Source organism: Scyliorhinus torazame, chromosome 16, assembly GCF_047496885.1.
Source record: "Scyliorhinus torazame isolate Kashiwa2021f chromosome 16, sScyTor2.1, whole genome shotgun sequence".
Lineage (NCBI taxonomy): Eukaryota > Metazoa > Chordata > Chondrichthyes > Carcharhiniformes > Scyliorhinidae > Scyliorhinus > Scyliorhinus torazame.
The window spans coordinates 158,679,748-158,699,246 of record NC_092722.1 but is presented as its reverse complement, the minus strand read 5'-3'; the positions used below and the strand labels follow the sequence as shown (position 1 = coordinate 158,699,246).

At 45.9% G+C, this 19,499-nt stretch overlaps 1 protein-coding gene across 1 annotated transcript in view; it reads right to left on the bottom strand.

The window, feature by feature from the left end:
- LOC140393168 (cubilin-like) overlaps nt 1-19,499 on the bottom strand; it is a 367,012-nt gene that overhangs the window by 242,333 nt on the left and 105,180 nt on the right. The window contains exon 14 of the mRNA XM_072479292.1: nt 15,295-15,503. Coding sequence (XP_072335393.1) covers nt 15,295-15,503 — 209 coding nt within the window. The remainder of the gene's footprint in view (nt 1-15,294; nt 15,504-19,499) is intronic.

Genomic DNA, 19,499 nt, shown 5'->3' with positions numbered 1-19,499 from the left:
CACAGTTTAAAGATGTGCAGGTTAGGTCGATTGGCCATGCAAAATTGCCCTAGTGTCCAAAAAGATTAGGTGGGTTTACTGGATTACGGGGATAAAGTGGTCTTAAGTGGGGTTAGCTCAGTGGGCTAGACAGATGGTCTGTGATGCAGAACAAGGCCAGGAGCGTGGGTTCAATTCCCGTACCAGCTGAGAATTCCGAATTCTCCCTCTGTGTACCCGACCAGGCACCGGAATGTGGCGACTAGGGGATTTTCACAGTAACTTCATTGCAGTGTTAATGAAGCCTACTTGTGACAATAAAGGTTATTTATTTATTGTTATTAAGGGCTGATGCAGACTCGATGTAAATTCTATGAATTCTAAGAGCAAAGAGGGGATATGATAAAGCTCTGGCTGGTAAATGTAGGGAAAATCCCAAGATATTCTTTAAGTATATTAATGGGAAGAGGATAGCCAGAGGGTGGTGATGGTCTGGAATGCACTGCCTTTGAGAGTGGTAGAGGAGGGTTGCCTCACATCCCTTAAAAGGTACCAGGATAAGCACTTGACACATCATAATATTCAAGGCTATGAGCTAAGTGCTGGTAAATGGGATTAGGTAGACAGCTCAGGTGTTTTTCACATGTTGGTGCAGACCTGATGGGCCAGTAGGCCTCCTCTGCATTATGTGATTCTGTGATCACAAGTGGTACATGGGTGAACTCTGTCACTGTATTATATGTAAATATATTCACACCTTCACTAAATAATATCTTTCAGCGTCATTATATTGGCTTCCTGAGGCCTTCCACAGCCACTGTTAGTTTGCTCCCCAGGAGGCAGACAATGTCTCAGCAAACCCAGCCTTTGTACATTAACCTGGATAATCCCCTTCTCACATAATCCCTTCTCTCCCCTATTCCTTCACCGCTCTTTAGTCATTCCTTTACTCCCTCCCCACTACGCGCACGAGTCCAATGGGGTGGCAGCAATCACTATTGGACTATATCACTGGTGAACTATTATGGCAGGTTCAACCCAGGCTTCACGACAATATTGCCCCTCTACACCTCCTCCTAAAAAAGAATCAGAAACGGACGTGGAGAAAGTAACAGGAAGAGGCATTATACAGGTAAAGAAACAATTGACTTCTTCCAGCGTACTGACACAATACGACCCCGCAAAACAACTAATTGCCACATGTGATGCGTCGCCATACAGCTTTGACTCCGTCTAAGTGGAAGATGGCATAGAGAGGCTGATCATGTTCGCCTCCCAGACACTGGACTGGCCATGGCTAAATGCAATTATGCGCAAATTGAGAAATTTAGCAGTCATCATCACCGTGAAAAAAGTTCCACCAATATGTGTATGATCACAATCATCACGGACCACAAGCCACTCCATGGTCTTTTCAAGGAAGATAAGGCAATTCCACCGATCGGCTCCACCAGGATCCAGCATTGGGCCCTCCTGCTGGCCGCCTACGAATACACATGTGAGCATTGTCCCAGCACCAAGATAGCAAATACGGATGCATTAAGCCAAATGCCTTTGCTGACGTGCCCTCCTTCTCCTCCCAGCATGGATGAGGTAATGGCCACACTCAAATTTATGGACTTGTTACCCGTTAGAGCATCCAAATACGTAAGTGGTTGCAGATCGATCCGGTCCTCTTGAAGGTACTGCACATAGTTCTATATGGGGGTCAGGATAGGCAGCTGCCTGGTGAATTGCAGGCATTTTTGACCAAGGTGTCTGAATTTAGCGTTGAAGACGGCATTCTGTTGTGAGCGTTATGAATTATGAACAATTTTGCCAGGGTAAAGAAGGATATTCTGTTTCCACTGGTTGGCATGTCAGTGACTAGGGGTCACAATTTCAAGATGGTCAGCAAGACAGCTAGCATTGCGATGAGAAGTAACTTCTTTACTCAGAGAGTTATTGGGATTTGGAATGCGCTGCCTGGGAGAGTGGTAGAGGCGGATTCCATAGGCGAATTCAGAAGAGAGCTGAATATATACATATTAATTTGGATTCCAAATAAACCTGTTGGATTTTAACCTGGTGTTGTAAGACTTCTTACTGTGCCCACTCCAGTCCAACGCCGGCATCTCCACATCAAGACCCGATCCTAAGAGATCGACACAACAGGCCACTGGGGGTGCCCAAAATGAAAATGTTAGCACGTAGCTACGTTTGTGGCCGGGCTTGGACACTGAGATAGAGAGAGTAGCTCAGCAGTGCGATGTATGCCAGGAGCACCAGAAAGACCCGCCAACTGCATCTCTGCACCCCTGGGAATGGCCAGGGCAACTGTGGGCATGTTTGCACACCGATCCTGATAGACGGCCACTCTAAGTGGTGGAAGTCCATAGAATGCCAGCGATCAGTTCCAGGGCAACCACTGAAAAATTATGTTTGTCCTTCTGAACACACAATCCCAAAGGTGTTAGTTATCGATAATGGAACACCTTTCACAAGTGAAGAGTTCTCAGGATTCCTGAAGGCTATCGGTGTGCGGCACAATCGGACAGCCCTGAATTACCCGGCCACATGTGGGTTGGGGAAAAGGGTGGTACAAACGTTCATGTGTGGACTCAAAAAACAGACTTCAGTGTCACTGGACACAAGACTGGCCAGACTCTAGTTCTGCTATTGGACCACTTCCACGTCAGCCTCCAGTAGGATTCCAGATCTGTCAAGACGGGCACAGCGCAAGATCCCATGGGAAATTATTGCCGGCAAGAAATTGATTTTTGGGTCTCCTATTGAGTTCTCCCAGTGAGACAGAGAAGACAGCCAGAGTGAGACAGCAAAGAGTGAGTTTGGGAATTTGAATCGAGGTGGGAATTGAATTGAATTAAATTGAATCAGTAAGGCAGCTCCTTTTAAATTTCAGGAGTTTAAATTAATTTATATTAAGCTAGTATTGGGCATTGGGCAGTGTAGGTTAACAAGGGCTGTCCCACCCACTCACATAACTGGTTGGCAGTTAAGTGTCAGTCACTTTAATCTACTTTGATCTGAAAGCAGGTGGGGGAGGGGAGGCAATTCAGGACAGTTTAAAAAGAGCAACTTGTAACTCACTCCCAGTGAGTTCTCCCAGTGAGCCAGAGAAGACACAGCAAGGGTGAGACAGCAAAGAGTGAGTTTGGGAATTTGAATCGAGGTGGGAATTCGAAGCTGGGTGGGGAGGAAGTGCTTTTTGTGACTGGTAAGTAGTGTTTCTGTTTTTCTGTTTCTTTTCATTGGTATATATATATATATATTTTTTTCTTCATTGTTTATTTATTTATTTAAATTTTGGGGGGGGAAATTGAAATTGTTCAAGTTAACCGAAGGTTTAAGACATGGCAGGAGATCTCAGACCTGTGTCATGCTCCTCGTGTGCGATGTAGGAGCTCAGGGACACGTCCACTGTCCCTGGCTCCTTCACGTGCAAGAAGTGTGTCCAGTTGCAGCTCCTGTTAGACCGCTTGACGGCTCTGGAGCTGCGGATGGACTCACTTTGGAGCGTCCGCGATGCTGAGGACGTCGTGGATAGCACGTTTAGCGAGTTGGTCACACCGCAGGTGAAAGGTACTGAGGGAGATAGTAAATGGGTGACCAAAAGACAGAGCAAGAGTAGGAAGGCAGTGCAGGTGTCCTCTGCGGTCATCTCCCTGCAAAACAGATATACCGCTTTGGATACTGTTGAGGGAGATGGCTCACCAGGGGAAGGCAGCAGCAGCCAGGTTCATGGCACCGTGGCTGGCTCTGCTGCGCAGCTGGGCAGGAAGAAGAATGGCAGGGCTATAGTGATAGGGGACTCAATTGTAAGGGGAATAGACAGGCGGTTCTGCGGACGAAATCGAGACTCCCTGGTGCAAGGGTCAAGGATGTCTCGGAGCGGCTGCAGGACATTCTGGGGGGAGGGTGAACAGCCAGCTGTCGTGGTGCACATAGGCACCAACGATATAGGTAAAAAACGGGACGAGGTCCTATAAGCTGAATTTAGGGAGCTAGGAGTTAAACTAAAAAGTAGGACCTCAAAGGTAGTAATCTCAGGATTACTACCAGTGCCACGAGCTAGTCAGAGTAGGAATGTCAGGATAGAGAGGATGAATACGTGGCTCGAGAGATGGTGCAAGAGGGAGGGATTCAAATTCCTGGGACATTGGAACCGATTCTGGGGGAGGTGGGACCAGTACAAACCGGACGGTCTGCACCTGGGCAGGACTGGAACCGATGTCCTGGGGGGGGGGGGTTTGCTAGAGCTGTTGGGGAGAGTTTAAACTAATGTGGCAGGGGGATGGGAACCGATGCAGGAAGTTGGAAGGTAGTAAAACAGGGACAGAAATAAAAGGCAGTAAGGGGGAAAGTGTAAGGCAGAGAAGCCATAGTCAAAAATCAAAAAGGGCGACAGTACAAGGTACAGTGACTGAGGGGAGCTCAGTGAATAGGGCCAGGAATACTAAAAGAAATAAAACGGGAAGTGAAAACATTAATAGTAAGCGATGCGGCAGGTTGTTACAGGAAGGTGTGGGTTCGACGACAAGGAAAATTAGGAGAAAGGTTAAGAGGAAATATAACTTAGGAGAGATTACTGATCGAGGTGTTAAGATTAAGAACAGAGGTAAAAAAAGCCAACATAAGTGTACTTTACCTGAATGCTTGTAGTATTCGGAATAAGGTAAATGAGTTGATGGCGCAAATCATCGTGAATGACTATGATTTAATGGCCATTACTGAAACATGGTTAAAGGATGGTCACGACTGGGAGTTAAATATCCGAGGGTATCAAACTTTTCGGAAGGACAGAGTGGATGGTAAGGGAGGTGGTGTAGCTCTGTTATTTAAGGATGACATCCGGGCAACAGTAAGGGATGACATCGGTGCTATGGAGGATAAGGTTGAATCCATTTGGGTGGAAATCAGGAATAGTAAGGCGAAAAAGTCACTGATAGGAGTAATCTATAGGCCACCAAATAGTAACATTATGGTGGGGCAGGCTATAATCAAAGAAATAATAGATGCATGTAGAAATGGTACAGCAGTTATCATGGGGGATTTGAATCTACATGTTGATTGGTTTAACCAGGTCGGTCAAGGCAGCCTTGAGGAGGAGTTTATAGAATGTATCCGCGATAGTTTCCTCGAACAGTATGTAATGGAACCTACGAGGGAACAAGCGGTCCTAGATCTGGTCCTGTGTAATGAGACAGGATTGATTCAGGATCTCATATTGAGGGATCCTCTCGGAAGGAGCGATCACAATATGGTGGAATTTAAAATACAGATGGAGGGTGAGAAGGTAAAATCAAGCACTAGTGTTTTGTGCTTAAACAAAGGAGATTACAATGGGATGAGAGAAGAACTAGCTAAGGTAGACTGGGAGCAAAGACTTTATGGTGAAACAGTTGAGGAACAGTGGAGAACCTTCCAAGTGATTTTTCACAGTGCCCAGCAAAGGTTTATACCAACAAAAAGGAAGGACGGTAAAAAGAGGGACAATCGACCGTGGATATCTAAGGAAATAAGGGAGAGTATCAAATTGAAGGAAAAAACATACAAAGTAGCAAAGATCAGTAGGAGACTAGAGGACTGGGAAATCTTTAGGGGGCAACAGAAAGCTACTAAAAAAGCTATAAAGAGTAAGATAGATTATGAGAGTAAACTTGCTCAGAATATAAAAACAGATAGTAAAAGTTTCTACAAATACATAAAACAAAAAAGAGTGGCTAAGGTAAATATTGGTCCTTTAGAGGATGAGAAGGGAGATTTAATAATGGGAGATGAGGAAATGGCTGAGGAACTGAACAGGTTTTTTGGGTCGGTCTTCACAGTGGAAGACACAAATAACATGCCAGTGACTGATGGAAATGAGGCTATGACAGGTGAGGACCTTGAGAGGATTGATATCACCAAGGAGGTAGTGATGGGCAAGCTAATGGGGCTAAAGGTAGACAAGTCTCCTGGACCTGATGGAATGCATCCCAGAGTGCTAAAAGAGATGGCTAGGGAAATTGCAAATGCACTAGTGATAATTTACCAAAATTCACTAGACTCTGAGGTGGTCCCGGTGGATTGGAAATTAGCAAACGTGACACCACTGTTTAAAAAAGGAGATAGGCAGAAAGTGGGTAATTATAGGCCAGTGAGCTTAACTTCGGTAGTAGGGAAGATGCTGGGTAATTATAGGCCAGTGAGCTTAACTTCGGTAGTAGGGGAGATGCTGGAATCTATCATCAAGGAAGAAATAGCGAGGCATCTGGATGGAAATTGTCCCATTGGACAGACGCAGCATGGGTTCATAAAGGGCAGGTCGTGCCTAACTAATTTAGTGGAATTTTTTGAGGACATTAACAGTGCGGTAGATAACGGGGAGCCAATGGATGTGGTATATCTGGATTTCCAGAAAGCCTTTGACAAGGTGCCACACAAAAGGTTGTTGCATAAGATAAAGATGCATGGCATTAAGGGGAAAGTAGGAGCATGGATAGAGGATTGGTTAATTAATAGAAAGCAAAGAGTGGGGATTAATGGGTGTTTCTCTGGTTGGCAATCAGTAGCTAGTGGTGTCCCTCAGGGATCAGTGTTGGGCCCACAACTGTTCACAATTTACATAGATGATTTGGAGTTGGGGACCAAGGGCAATGTGTCCAAGTATGCAGAGGGATTTGGACAGGCTAAGTGAATGGGCTAGGGTCTGGCAGATGGAATACAATGTTGACAAATGTGAGGTTATCCATTTTGGTAAGAATAACGGCAAAAGGGATTATTATTTAAATGATAAAATATTAAAACATGCTGCTGTGCAGAGAGACCTGGGTGTGCTCGTGCATGAGTCGCAGAAAGTTGGTTTTCAGGTGCAACAGGTGATTAAGAAGGCAAATGGAATTTTGTCCTTCATTGCTAGAGGGATGGAGTTTAAGACTAGGGAGGTTATGCTGCAATTGTATAAGGTGTTAGTGAGGCCACACCTGGAGTATTGTGTTCAGTTTTGGTCTCCTTACTTGAGAAAGGACGTACTGGCACTGGAGGGTGTGCAGAGGAGATTCACTAGGTTAATCCCAGAGCTGAAGGGGTTCGATTACGAGGAGAGGTTGAGTAGACTGGGACTGTACTCGTTGGAATTTAGAAGGATGAGGGGGGATCTTATAGAAACATATAAGATTATGAAGGGAATAGATAGGATAGATGCGGGCAGGTTGTTTCCACTGGCGGGTGAAAGCAGAACTAGGGGGCATAGCCTCAAAATAAGGGGAAGTAGATTTAGGACTGAGTTTAGGAGGAACTTCTTCACCCAAAGGGTTGTGAATCTATGGAATTCCTTGCCCAGTGAAGCAGTAGAGGCTCCTTCATTAAATGTTTTTAAGATAAAGATAGTTTTTTGAAGAATAAAGGGATTAAGGGTTATGGTGTTCGGGCCGGAAAGTGGAGCTGAGTCCACAAAAGATCAGCCATGATCTCATTGAATGGCGGAGCAGGCTCGAGGGGCCAGATGGCCTACTCCTGCTCCTAGTTCTTATGTAATACATAAAGTATTCACAAGATTGGTTCCAGGGATGAGGAAGTGCAGTCACGCAGATAGGTTGGAGAAATGGAGATGGTTTTCCTTGGATAGAAGCAGGCTGAGAGAATATTTGATAGAAGTGTTTAAAACAGAGTCGTTAGGGAGAAATTGTTTCCAGTGGCAGAAGGATTGAGAATGAGATTTAAAGTCATCTTTAAAAAAGAAGAAGGTGACGTGAGGAAAAGCCTTTATATGCAGCAAGTGGTGAAGGTCTGGAATGAACTGGCTTTGACTGTGGTGAATGCAGGTGCAAATAGGACATTCAAAGGGGAATTAGGCTGTTATATTAGACAGGACAATGTGCCAGGTTATGGGGAGAAGGCGGGGAATGGCACTAAGTAAATTGCTCATTCAGAGAGCCGGTGCAGACATAATGGGCAAATGACCTCTTCCTGCACACTAACAATTTTGTGATTCTGTGAAAATAGATGGCAGAAGGATGCCCTGACAGAAGTCTATGGGTGGAAATTTCCATTCATGACACTAAATGCGACGATGGACAGTTTTGGTGGCACTGGACAGAAGGGCGGGAATTCGAGCCCCCCAATTCAGCGCTTAGAAACTCTTTAATTATGTACAGGTGAGTATTGAGCCGAAGCAGCAGATGTGTCCGGAAGTAAAAAGTGTTGGAATTCAATAGTAATAATAATCTTTAATAGTGTCACAAGTAGGCTTACATTAACACTGACATTAAGTTACTGCTAAAATCCCCCAGTTGCCGTACTCTAGCGCCTGTTCGGATACACATAGGGAGAATTCAGAATGTCCAATTCACCTAACAGCACATCTTTTGGGACTTGTGGTAGGACCAGAGCACCCGGAGGAAACCCATGCAGACACGAGGAGAACGTGCAGACTCCGCACAGACAGTGACCCAAGCCGGGAACAAACCCCGGACCCTGGCGCTGTGAAGCAACAGTACTATGACAGTACAGATGAATATGTGGCTGAAGAGATGGTGTGAGGGACCGGGGAGGAGGGGGGGGGGGGGGGAGGGGTCAGTTTCCAGGGACATTGATACCAGTCCTTGGGGGGGTAGGACCAGTACAAACTGGACAGGTTGGGGATGGGAAATTATGCAAGGAGAGGGAAACAAGGATAAAAACAAAAGACATAAAGGTGGGGAAAAAAATAATAGGCAGTGAAACCAAGGGCCAGAACCAAACAAGGCCACAGTTAAAAATAATGGGAACGGGCATGGAATGTTAAAAAGACAAGTCTTAAGGCTTTGTGCCTTAATGTGCGGAGCATTCGCAATAAAGTGGATGAATTCATCACGCAAATGATGAAAACGGGTATGATGTAGTTGTGATTATGGAGACCTGGTAGCAGGGTGACCAGGGATGGAAACTGAACATCCAGAGGTATTAGTATTTAGGAAGGAAAGACAAAAAGGAAATGGCAGTGGAGTTGCATCGTTGTTTAAAGAGGAAATTAATGCAATAGTGAGGATGGAAAATTACTCTGATGATGTGGAATCTGCAGGAGTAGAGCTGAGAAACACCAAGGGGCAAAAACTGTTAGTTGGGGTTGTATATAGATGCCCAAACTGTAGTGGGAATGTTGAGACAGCATTAAAGAGGAAATTAGAGAAGCATGCAATAAAGGAATATCTGTATTTCTTGGTAACTTTAATCTGCATATAGATTGGACAAATCAAATGAGTAACAATACCACAGAGGAGGAATTCCTGGAGTGTATAAGGGCTGTTTTTTTGGACCAATACATTGAGAAATCAACTGGAGAATAGGCCATAGATAAGAGGAAATTACTGCAGGTGCTGGAATCTAATACAAAAATAGAAAATGCTGGAAAATGTCTGCAAGTCTGGCAGCATCTATGAAGAAAGAAGAGAGTTAATGTTTTGTGTCTGGATGAGTAATCCTAACTATAAACGTTAGTTCTGTTCACTCTCCACAGAGAACTGGCCATCCTAGACTGGGTAATGTATATCAAGAAAGGAAAATTGGCAGTCTAGTCGTGTGAGGCCCCTTGGGAGTGAGCAACCATAATGTGATAGATGTCAGTGGTTAGGCAAGGGCAAACATTCAAAGAAAGCATGTGTAAACTGCAAAACTTGTTCATTCCTGTCTGGCACAAAAATAAAATGGGAAAGGTGGCCAAACGGTCACTTACAAGGGAAATTAGAGATAGAACATTACAGCGCAGTACAGGCCCTTCGGCCCTCGATGTTGCGCTGACCTGTGAAACCACTCTAAAGCCCATCTACACTATTCCCTTATCGTCCATATGTCTATCCAATGACCATTTGAATGCCCTTAGTGTTGGCGAGTCCACTACTGTTGCAGGCAGGGCATTCCACGCCCTTACTACTCTCTGAGTAAAGAACCTACCTCTGACATCTGTCCGATATCTATCTCCCCTCAATTTAACGCTATGTCTCCTCGTGCTAGACATCACCATCCGAGGAAAAAGGCTCTCACTGTCCAACCTATCCAATCCTCTAATCATCTTGTATGCCTCAATTAACTCACCTCTTAACCTTCTTCTCTCTAACGAAAACAGCCTCAAGTCCCTCAGCCTTTCCTCATAAGATCTTCCCTCCATACCAGGCGACATTCTAGTAAATCGCCTCTGCACCCTTTCCAATGCTGCCACATCCTTCCTATAATGCGGCGACCAGAATTGCATGCAATACTCCAAATGCGGCCGCACCTGAGTTTTGTACAGCTGCAACATGACCTCATGGCTCCAAAACTCAATCCCTCTACCAATAAAAGCTAACACACTGTCCGCCTTCTTAACAACGCTCTCAACCTGGGTGGAAACTTTCAGGGATCTATGTACATGGACACCGAGATCTCTCTGCTCACCCACACTGCCAAGAATCTTACCATTAGCCCAGTACTCTGTCTTCCTGTTATTCCTTCCAAAATGAATCACCTCACACTTTTCTGCATTAAACTCCATTTGCCACCTCTCAGCCCAGTGCTGCAGCTTATCTATGTCCCTCTGTAACTTGTAACATCTTTCCGCACTGTCCACAACTCCACCGACTTTAGTGCCATCTGCAAATTTACTCACCCATCCTTCTACGCCCTCCTCCAGGTCATTTATAAAAATGACAAACAGCAGTGGCCCCAAAACAGATCCTTGTGGTACATCACTAGTAACTGGACTCCAGTCTGAACATTTCCCATCAACCACCACCCTTTGTCTTCTTCCAGCTAGCCAATTTCTGATCCAAACTGCTAAATCACCCATGCCTCTGTATTTTCTGCAGTAGCCTACCATGGGGTACCTTATCAAATGCTTTACTGAAATCCATATACACCACATCAACTGCTTTACCCTCATCCACCTGTTTGGTCACCTTCTCAAAGAACTCAATAAGGTTTGTGAGGCACGACCTACCCTTTACAAAACCGTGTTGACTATCTCTAATCAAATTATTCCTTTTCAGATGATTATACATCCTATCTATGGTCCACATTGGTACCAACGACATAGGTAGGAAAGGGGACAAGGATGTCAGGCAGGCTTTCAGGGAGCTAGGATGGAAGCTCAGAACTAGAACAAACAGAGTTGTTATCTCTGGGTTGTTGCCCGTGCCACGTGATAGTGAGATGAGGAATAGGGAGAGAGAGCATTTAAACACGTGGCTACAGGGATGGTGCAGGCGGGAGGGATTCAGATTTTTGGATAACTGGGGCTCTTTCTGGGGAAGGTGGGACCTCTACAGACAGGATGGTCTACATCTGAACCTGAGGGGCACAAATATCCTGGGGGGGAGATTTGTTAGTGCTCTTTGGAGGGGTTTAAACTAATGCAGCAGGGGCATGGGAACCTGGATTGTAGTTTTAGGGTAAGGGAGAATGAGAGTATAGAGGTCAGGAGCACAGATTTGACGTCGCAGGAGGGGGCCAGTGTTCAGGTAGGTGGTTTGAAGTGTGTCTACTTCAATGCCAGGAGTATACGAAACAAGGTAGGGGAACTGGCAGCGTGGGTTGGTACCTGGGACTTCGATGTTGTGGCCATTTCGGAGACATGGATAGAGCAGGGACAGGAATGGATGTTGCAGGTTCCGGGGTTTAGGTGTTTTAGTAAGCTCAGAGAAGGAGGCAAAAGAGGGGGAGGTGTGGCGCTGCTAGTCAAGAGCAGTATTACGGTGGCGGAGAGGATGCTAGATGGGGACTCTTCTTCCGAGGTAGTATGGGCTGAAGTTAGAAACAGGAAAGGAGAGGTCACCCTGTTGGGAGTTTTTTATAGGCCTCCTAATAGTTCTAGGGATGTAGAGGAAAGGATGGCGAAGATGATTCTGGATATGAGCAAAAGGAACAGGGTAGTTATTATGGGAGACTTTAACTTTCCAAATATTGACTGGAAAAGATATAGTTCGAGTACAATAGATGGGTCGTTTTTTGTACAGTGTGTGCAGGAGGGTTTCCTGAAACAATATGTTGACAGGCCAACAAGAGGCGAGGCCACGTTGGATTTGGTTTTGGGTAATGAACCAGGCCAGGTGTTGGATTTGGAGGTAGGAGAGCACTTTGGGGACAGTGACCACAATTCGGTGACGTTTACGTTAATGATGGAAAGGGATAAGTATACACCGCAGGGCAAGAGTTATAGCTGGGGGAAGGGCAATTATGATGCCATTAGACGTGACTTGGGGGGGATAAGGTGGAGAAGTAGGCTGCAAGTGTTGGGCACACTGGATAAGTGGGGCTTGTTCAAGGATCAGCTACTGCGTGTTCTTGATAAGTATGTACCGGTCAGACAGGGAGGAAGGCGTCGAGCGAGGGAACCGTGGTTTACCAAGGAAGTGGAATCTCTTGTTAAGAGGAAGAAGGAGGCCTATGTGAAGATGAAGTGTGAAGTTTCGGTTGGGGCGATGGATAGTTACAAGGTAGCGAGGAAGGATCTAAAGAGAGAGCTAAGACGAGCAAGGAGGGGACATGAGAAGTATTTGGCAGGAAGGATCAAGGAAAACCCAAAAGCTTTCTATAGGTATGTCAGGAATAAGCGAATGACTAGGGAAAGAGTAGGACCAGTCAAGGACAGGGATGGGAAATTGTGTGTGGAGTCTGAAGAGATAGGCGAGATACTAAATGAATATTTTTCGTCAGTATTCACTCAGGAAAAAGATAATGTTGTGGAGGAGAATGCTGAGCCCCAGGCTAATAGAATAGATGGCATTGAGGTACGTAGGGAAGAGGTGTTGGCAATTCTGGACAGGCTGAAAATAGATAAGTCCCCGGGACCTGATGGGATTTATCCTAGGATTCTATGGGAGGCCAGGGAAGAGATTGCTGGACCTTTGGCTTTGATTTTTATGTCATCATTGGCTACAGGAATAGTGCCAGAGGACTGGAGGACAGCAAATGTGGTCCCTTTGTTCAAAAAGGGGAGCAGAGACAACCCCGGCAACTATAGACCGGTGAGCCTCACGTCTGTAGTGGGTAAAGTCTTGGAGGGGATTATAAGAGACAAGATTTATCATCATCTAGATAGGAATAATATGATCAGGGATAGTCAGCATGGCTTTGTGAAGGGTAGGTCATGCCTCACAAACCTTATTGAGTTCTTTGAGAAGGTGACTGAACAGGTAGACGAGGGTAGAGCAGTTGATGTGGTGTATATGGATTTCAGCAAAGCATTTGATAAGGTTCCCCACGGTAGGCTATTGCAAAAAATACGGAGGCTGGGGATTGAGGGTGATTTAGAGATGTGGATCAGAAATTGGCTAGCTGAAAGAAGACAGAGGGTGGTGGTTGATGGGAAATGTTCAGAATGGAGTACAGTCACAAGTGGAGTACCACAAGGATCTGTTCTGGGGCCGTTGCTGTTTGTCATTTTTATCAATGACCTAGAGGAAGGCGCAGAAGGGTGGGTGAGTAAATTTGCAGACGATACTAAAGTCGGTGGTGTTGTCGATAGTGTGGAAGGATGTAGCAGGTTACAGAGGGATATAGATAAGCTGCAGAGCTGGGCTGAGAGGTGGCAAATGGAGTTTAATAAAGAGAAGTGTGAGGTGATTCACTTTGGAAGGAATAACAGGAATGCGGAATATTTGGCTAATGGTAAAGTGTGGATGAGCAGAGGGATCTAGGTGTCCATGTACATAGATCCCTGAAAGTTGCCACCCAGGTTGATAGGGTTGTGAAGAAGGCCTATGGAGTGTTGGCCTTTATTGGTAGAGGGATTGAGTTCCGGAGTCGGGAGGTCATGTTGCAGCTGTACAGAACTCTGGTACGGCCGCATTTGGAGTATTGCGTACAGTTCTGGTCACCGCATTATAGGAAGGACGTGGAGGCTTTGGAGCGGGTGCAGAGGAGATTTACCAGGATGTTGCCTGGTATGGAGGGAAAATCTTATGAGGAAAGGTTGATGGACTTGAGGTTGTTTTCGTTGGAGAGAAGAAGGTTAAGAGGAGACTTAATAGAGGCATACAAAATGATCAGGGGGTTGGATAGGGTGGACAGTGAGAGCCTTCTCCCGCGGATGGATATGGCTGGCACGAGGGGACATAACTTTAAACTGAGGGGTAATAGATATAGGACAGAGGTCAGAGGTAGATTCTTTACGCAAAGAGTAGTGAGGCCGTGGAATGCCCTACCTGCTACAGTAGTGAACTCGCCAACATTGAGGGCATTTAAAAGTTTATTGGATAAACATATGGATGATAATGGCATAGTGTAGGTTAGATGGCTTTTGTTTCGGTGCAACATCGTGGGCCGAAGGGCCTGTACTGCGCTGTATTGTTCTATGTTCTATGTTCTATCTCTTATAAACCTTTCCAAGATTTTGCCCACAACAGAAGTAAGGCTCACTGGTCTATAGTTACCGGGGTTGTCTCTACTCCCCTTCTTGAACAAGGGGACAACATTTGCTATCCTCCAGTCTTCTGGCACTATTCCTGTAGACAAAGATGACTTAAAGATCAAAGCCAAAGGCTCAGCAATCTCCTCCCTCGTTTTAGATTCAAGGAAGATGCATACAAATTGACCAGAAAGAACAGCAGTCATTAGGATTGGGAGCAGTTTAGAATTCAGCAAAGGAAAACAAAGGGATTGACTAAGAAGAGGAAAATAGAGTACGGGAGTAAGCTGTAGCGAACAGAAAACCTGACTGTAAAAGCTGCTCTAGGTATATGAAGAGAATAAGATTGGGAAGGCAAATGTCATACTCTCCCAAATGTAAGATTATGATCTTACAGTCATACTCAGGGGAATCTATAATGGGGAACAAAGAAAGGCTGACCAACTTGATATATACTTTGGTTCTGTCTTCACAAAGGAGGACAAAAATAACATTCCAGAAATGTTGGGGAACACAGGATTTAGAGAAAGGGAGGAACTGAAAGAAATCAATATTAGTAGAGAAATGGAAATGATGATGGAATTGAAGATTAAATTCCCAGGGCCTGATAATCCACATCCCAGAGCACTTAAGAAAGTGGCCCACAAAATAGTGGATGCACTGGTCATCATCTTCCAAGATTCTATAGACTCTGAAAAGGTTCCCATGAATTGGAGGATAGCTAATGTAACTCCACTACTTAAAAAATAAGGTAGAGAGAAAACAGGGAATTACAGACCAGTCAGCCTGACATTGGTAGTTGGGAAAATGCCAGAGTCCATTATAAAAGATTTAATAGTAGACCACTTGGAAAACAGTGGCAGGATCGAACCTTATCAAATCTTATCGACTCTGAAAGTAGTCGCACATATTAAATTATTTTCTACCATTCTAATTTAAACTGCACAGGTCAATAGAAGTAATGTAACACTTACTTGTATTTGCAGACACGTCGTTGTAATGTGCAGTAAAGCCAGAAGCAGTATTTTGGGAATCAGATTGAAAGTAAACAATCATATTGTTGGACGATGATATAAATTCATGATTTGATCCAGTACATATTGTGGAAAGGACTGGAGAAATTGTTGAAGGCCCATCATATATTTTAATATAATCTTTTGAGCAATGTGGTGAAGGTTCCAACCTGCAGAGAGAATGAATTTTCCATTTAGTTTCTTTCAGTAACAATTTACTTCATGAACCCTGTCTCATATATCAGATATCAGGCACAATTCAACAAAAACATTTCTAAGTGCCATTTTGGATGGGTTTGGCGGGGTGTTTCTCGCCGGCGTTTTGGGTGTGATCTACACCACTATTCAGCCACACCTTGGGCTGAATTCTTGCACCCCGCCCGCCGCATGAGTGCCATGGACGAGACAGAGACAATGGAAAAGATTCACCGGTCGCCGGCGGGTGCGGCCAGTGAATCCCACCCGAAGCAATTTTTGTGAATCCCCCCCCCGCCATCCGAACAAACTCGGAGTCAGAAATTTTTCAACGCTGAGGAGCTGAACTCACTGGCAGGCCGGCTCCTCAGAAAGGGTCACTATTTTGAAAGGGTACCCCGATCTCAAACTGAACTTGAGGGTCCCCCAAACCCCCACCCATGGGCAATGTCACACCCCCTCACACATGGGCATTATGCCATACTCTCCCAAATGAGGACACCCTACTATGGGATCACTGAGGGCACCCCCTTTTCAGGCCTCCCACACCGCCCCCCCTTTCAGGACCCACTCCCCCCCCTCCAGGGCTAACACCCTTCGTCTTTTATACTCACCCTTCACACTCGCCCTTCACTCCCGCTTTCATGGGCATGGCCCCCTTCAGGCCCAGATCCTCGGCAGTGTCACCCAGGCACCCTGGCAGTTCCCTTGCCAACTTGTCAATGCAACCCAGGCACATTGGTAGGGTCAGGTGCCAGTGCCAGGGTGCCAGACGGAGAGCCAGGGGGCCACCCTCCCCAGTCCCTGACCACCCAGGGTTCTCCAAAGGCCTGGGAAACACTCAAGGTGACGTTACGCCAAGTCCAAGTTTGTGTGCACAAATACTGAACAGCACTTGGTCCAGGCCTCGCTGGTGAGACCGTTAGTTCCCGGGCCCTGGGAGAAACCAATGCAAAAATGTTTAAATGAGCCTAATGGTTCATGTAAATATGTATATCTGGATCGCGCCCAGCGATGGCGCAATCCAGATCGCAACGTCTCACGAAGTTCACCAGAGGAAATAAATTTTAAGATAACTGGCAAAAGAACTTAAGAGGAAACTTATTTCACAAGCTGAATTGTTCTGGTCTGAAAGCATAGCCATCTGGGATGGCCACTTCCAGAATACAAAATGGACACTCGCAAAGACTGTAGGGAACTGTGGACAATGTTAGGAAAGCAAGCAGGCACAGAGCCTGTTGAAACTATAGGTCAATTAACATACTGATAGCCCATCTCCGGGAACAAAGGAAAGACATTCAAGCAACCAATACTGCTCCTGACATCCAGGCGCCAGTTCCCCAAACCGAAAGCACAAACAAAGCCAGGCCAACGGCCACCAAAGACACGCCCAGCCATCAGGGCACCGACCCCTTTATTGGTCAAGATCAATATCAGTGATCAGAAAGCGGCCCAATTAATTGGGGCCAAGTTTAAGGCTCGCCTAAAAGCGCGCGAAGCCCCTCTGGGTATAAGATGAAACCCTCAAGAGAGAATCGCTCTCTTGGATTTGGTTCTCAAAGCGGAGAGACCCGTCCACCAGCTGCACCAGAAGCAAGTAAGTCCAAGGTCAACGCTCGCTACCAGACGGACGACCTTAGCTGTTCTCCTTCACCACTTCGAACCCAACAACCTCAGATCCGAACAATGACCATTGTTCCTCTGACTGAGTGTGCACCTGAAGCTAAGTATCGGCATTAGCGTTAGAGATAGTTTAGTTTGTAGTACTTTGTGCATGTGTAGATCTTACTAGTGTGTAAATAAATAGTATTGACTTTGGACTAACTAACTGGTGTATTGGCTCTTTGATCAGTATTAGGGTTTGAACATTGTGGCGGTATTGAAAGATACCTGGCGACTCTAAGGCACAAACATAATTAGGATTAAGGAAGGCAGCCATATTGACCGCCATATTCATAACCAGAGAAACAGAGCAACATTGCAGGTAACTGTGGCGGGATTCGAGATGGAAGTGGCCTAGTCACTCCGAGAGAACCCAAAATTTGAATTAGAATCCAATTGGAAACATAAAAACCACAAGTGTAAGACCAATACTGATCAAACCACCAAGATTCGGAAGTGTGTTATTTGCATGCGTACTAACAGGGATCTCAGGTAAACCTGAGAGATTTTGTTGTGTAAAACAGTCGGGAGTTTTGTAGAATGGAAAATAGCGTAAGCCGTACCCGTGTTTACATCACCACTTTATTACCCCCTGTTCCAAATTCGGTAGAAACCCCAGAGAAAGTGATAGAAATGGCAATGAAGGAAATGGAATACCTTATGAACCCCCAAGAATTCAAGGTCGCAGCAACCAGTAGAGTAGGACAGTGTCCCGTATGGGAAGAGGAGATTAGAAAGTACCTCAAAGGGAAAGGATGGCCCCTTTGGAGCGAATTTTGTGCGAATGATGAAACAGGTCCTGGAAGTATAGGGCATACTTGGTGGGAGAACCTGACAGAGATCCATTGGAAGAGCTTAGGGAAAGCTCGCAAGCCGATGGCAATAGTGCCCTGCTTGGCACAAATGCGAGGCACAGAGGAGGTTGAGGATGCTCCGTAGAGAGATTGAGGAGAGAGACAAGAATAGTGAAGGAGACGTGAATGAATATGAGAAAGAGAACAGAGAACTGAGAGAGCAGTTAGCGGCAAAGGACAAGGAGATGGCTGATGCGAAGCGGGCACACCAATCTTGTCACGCCCATTTGAGCAGCTTTCAGTCGCAATACGACAAAGCCTACCAAGACACGCAACGCGCGGTGTTAGTGGGAGAGGAAACAGAACACCAAGTTGAGCAGTTACAGAAACAGTGCAATGATTTAAAAGCAACCCTACTAGCACTGCACACTTCCACGACGGAACAAAGGCAGAGCTCAGTAGATCACGCAAAATGCCGGAAGCAAATTGCAACAACAGGTGACCATGTACGGCCTGGATGAAAAAGAGCAAGTGAAGCTCACAGTTTTAAGCCTCGACCCCTCAGTCGTGGCAGCCCTTCCCGACCCACAAAATGTAGGAGGAGGCACCCTCCAAGAAATGCACACAGCGATCCTAGATGCGATCGGCTATAACAAAGGAGATCCCGTAGAAGACCTAAACAAGTGTAGGCACAAAAAGACTGAGCACCCCACAGCATTTGCTGGATGCTTGTGGATACATTTTACAATGGTGTTTGGAGAGTTAGCCCGCGCCAATTTGACCCCAGATAATATGGCCAAATGGACCCGCATCCTATCTCTCATGCAAAAGAGGCAGGACAGAGAGCTTGCGCAAGTTACAACCCCTCAGACGAGGCCCACAACGAGATTGTCCCGTGCTTGGGAACAGTCCGTTCAAGGTAAAACAGCTTATGGTAAAGCAGAGGAAGAGCAGGCAGAGGCGAACATGCATTCAGTTAGGACGCACCAGAACCCCGCATGGGTAAACGAGGGAAGAGACAGCCCACAGCAAACTAATTCCCAAGAATGTAATAATTGCGGCCAATTAGGACACTACGCACAAGAGTGCAATGTGCCCCAGAAACAGCAATGGAATCAGCCCACCAATGCCCCCCTGAACCAGCAACGACACTAACAGCCCAACCCCCCCCCCCCCACCCAGGGAACTATACCCAAGGGAGCAATGCACCAGAGAACCTGCTCCACCTTACGTGCCCCAAGGGTCATGTTACAACTGTGGGCAGTCAGGACACTTCTCCCGAGATTGCAGGAGACCCCCACCACCAGCTAGACTAGCTCCCAGATCTGAAAGAGAACACCACCCACAGCAGCTGCAAGGTCCCAGCTGCCCCATGCAAACTGTGAGCGCTTACCCACCACTTCTCATGGCAGGGACATCTCACCAATGCCACTTCATTTTTGTTTCTCTCTTACTTCCCCTCTTCTTCGGTCACACTACACTGACTCCATATGCTAGTTACACCCCAAGACAAAT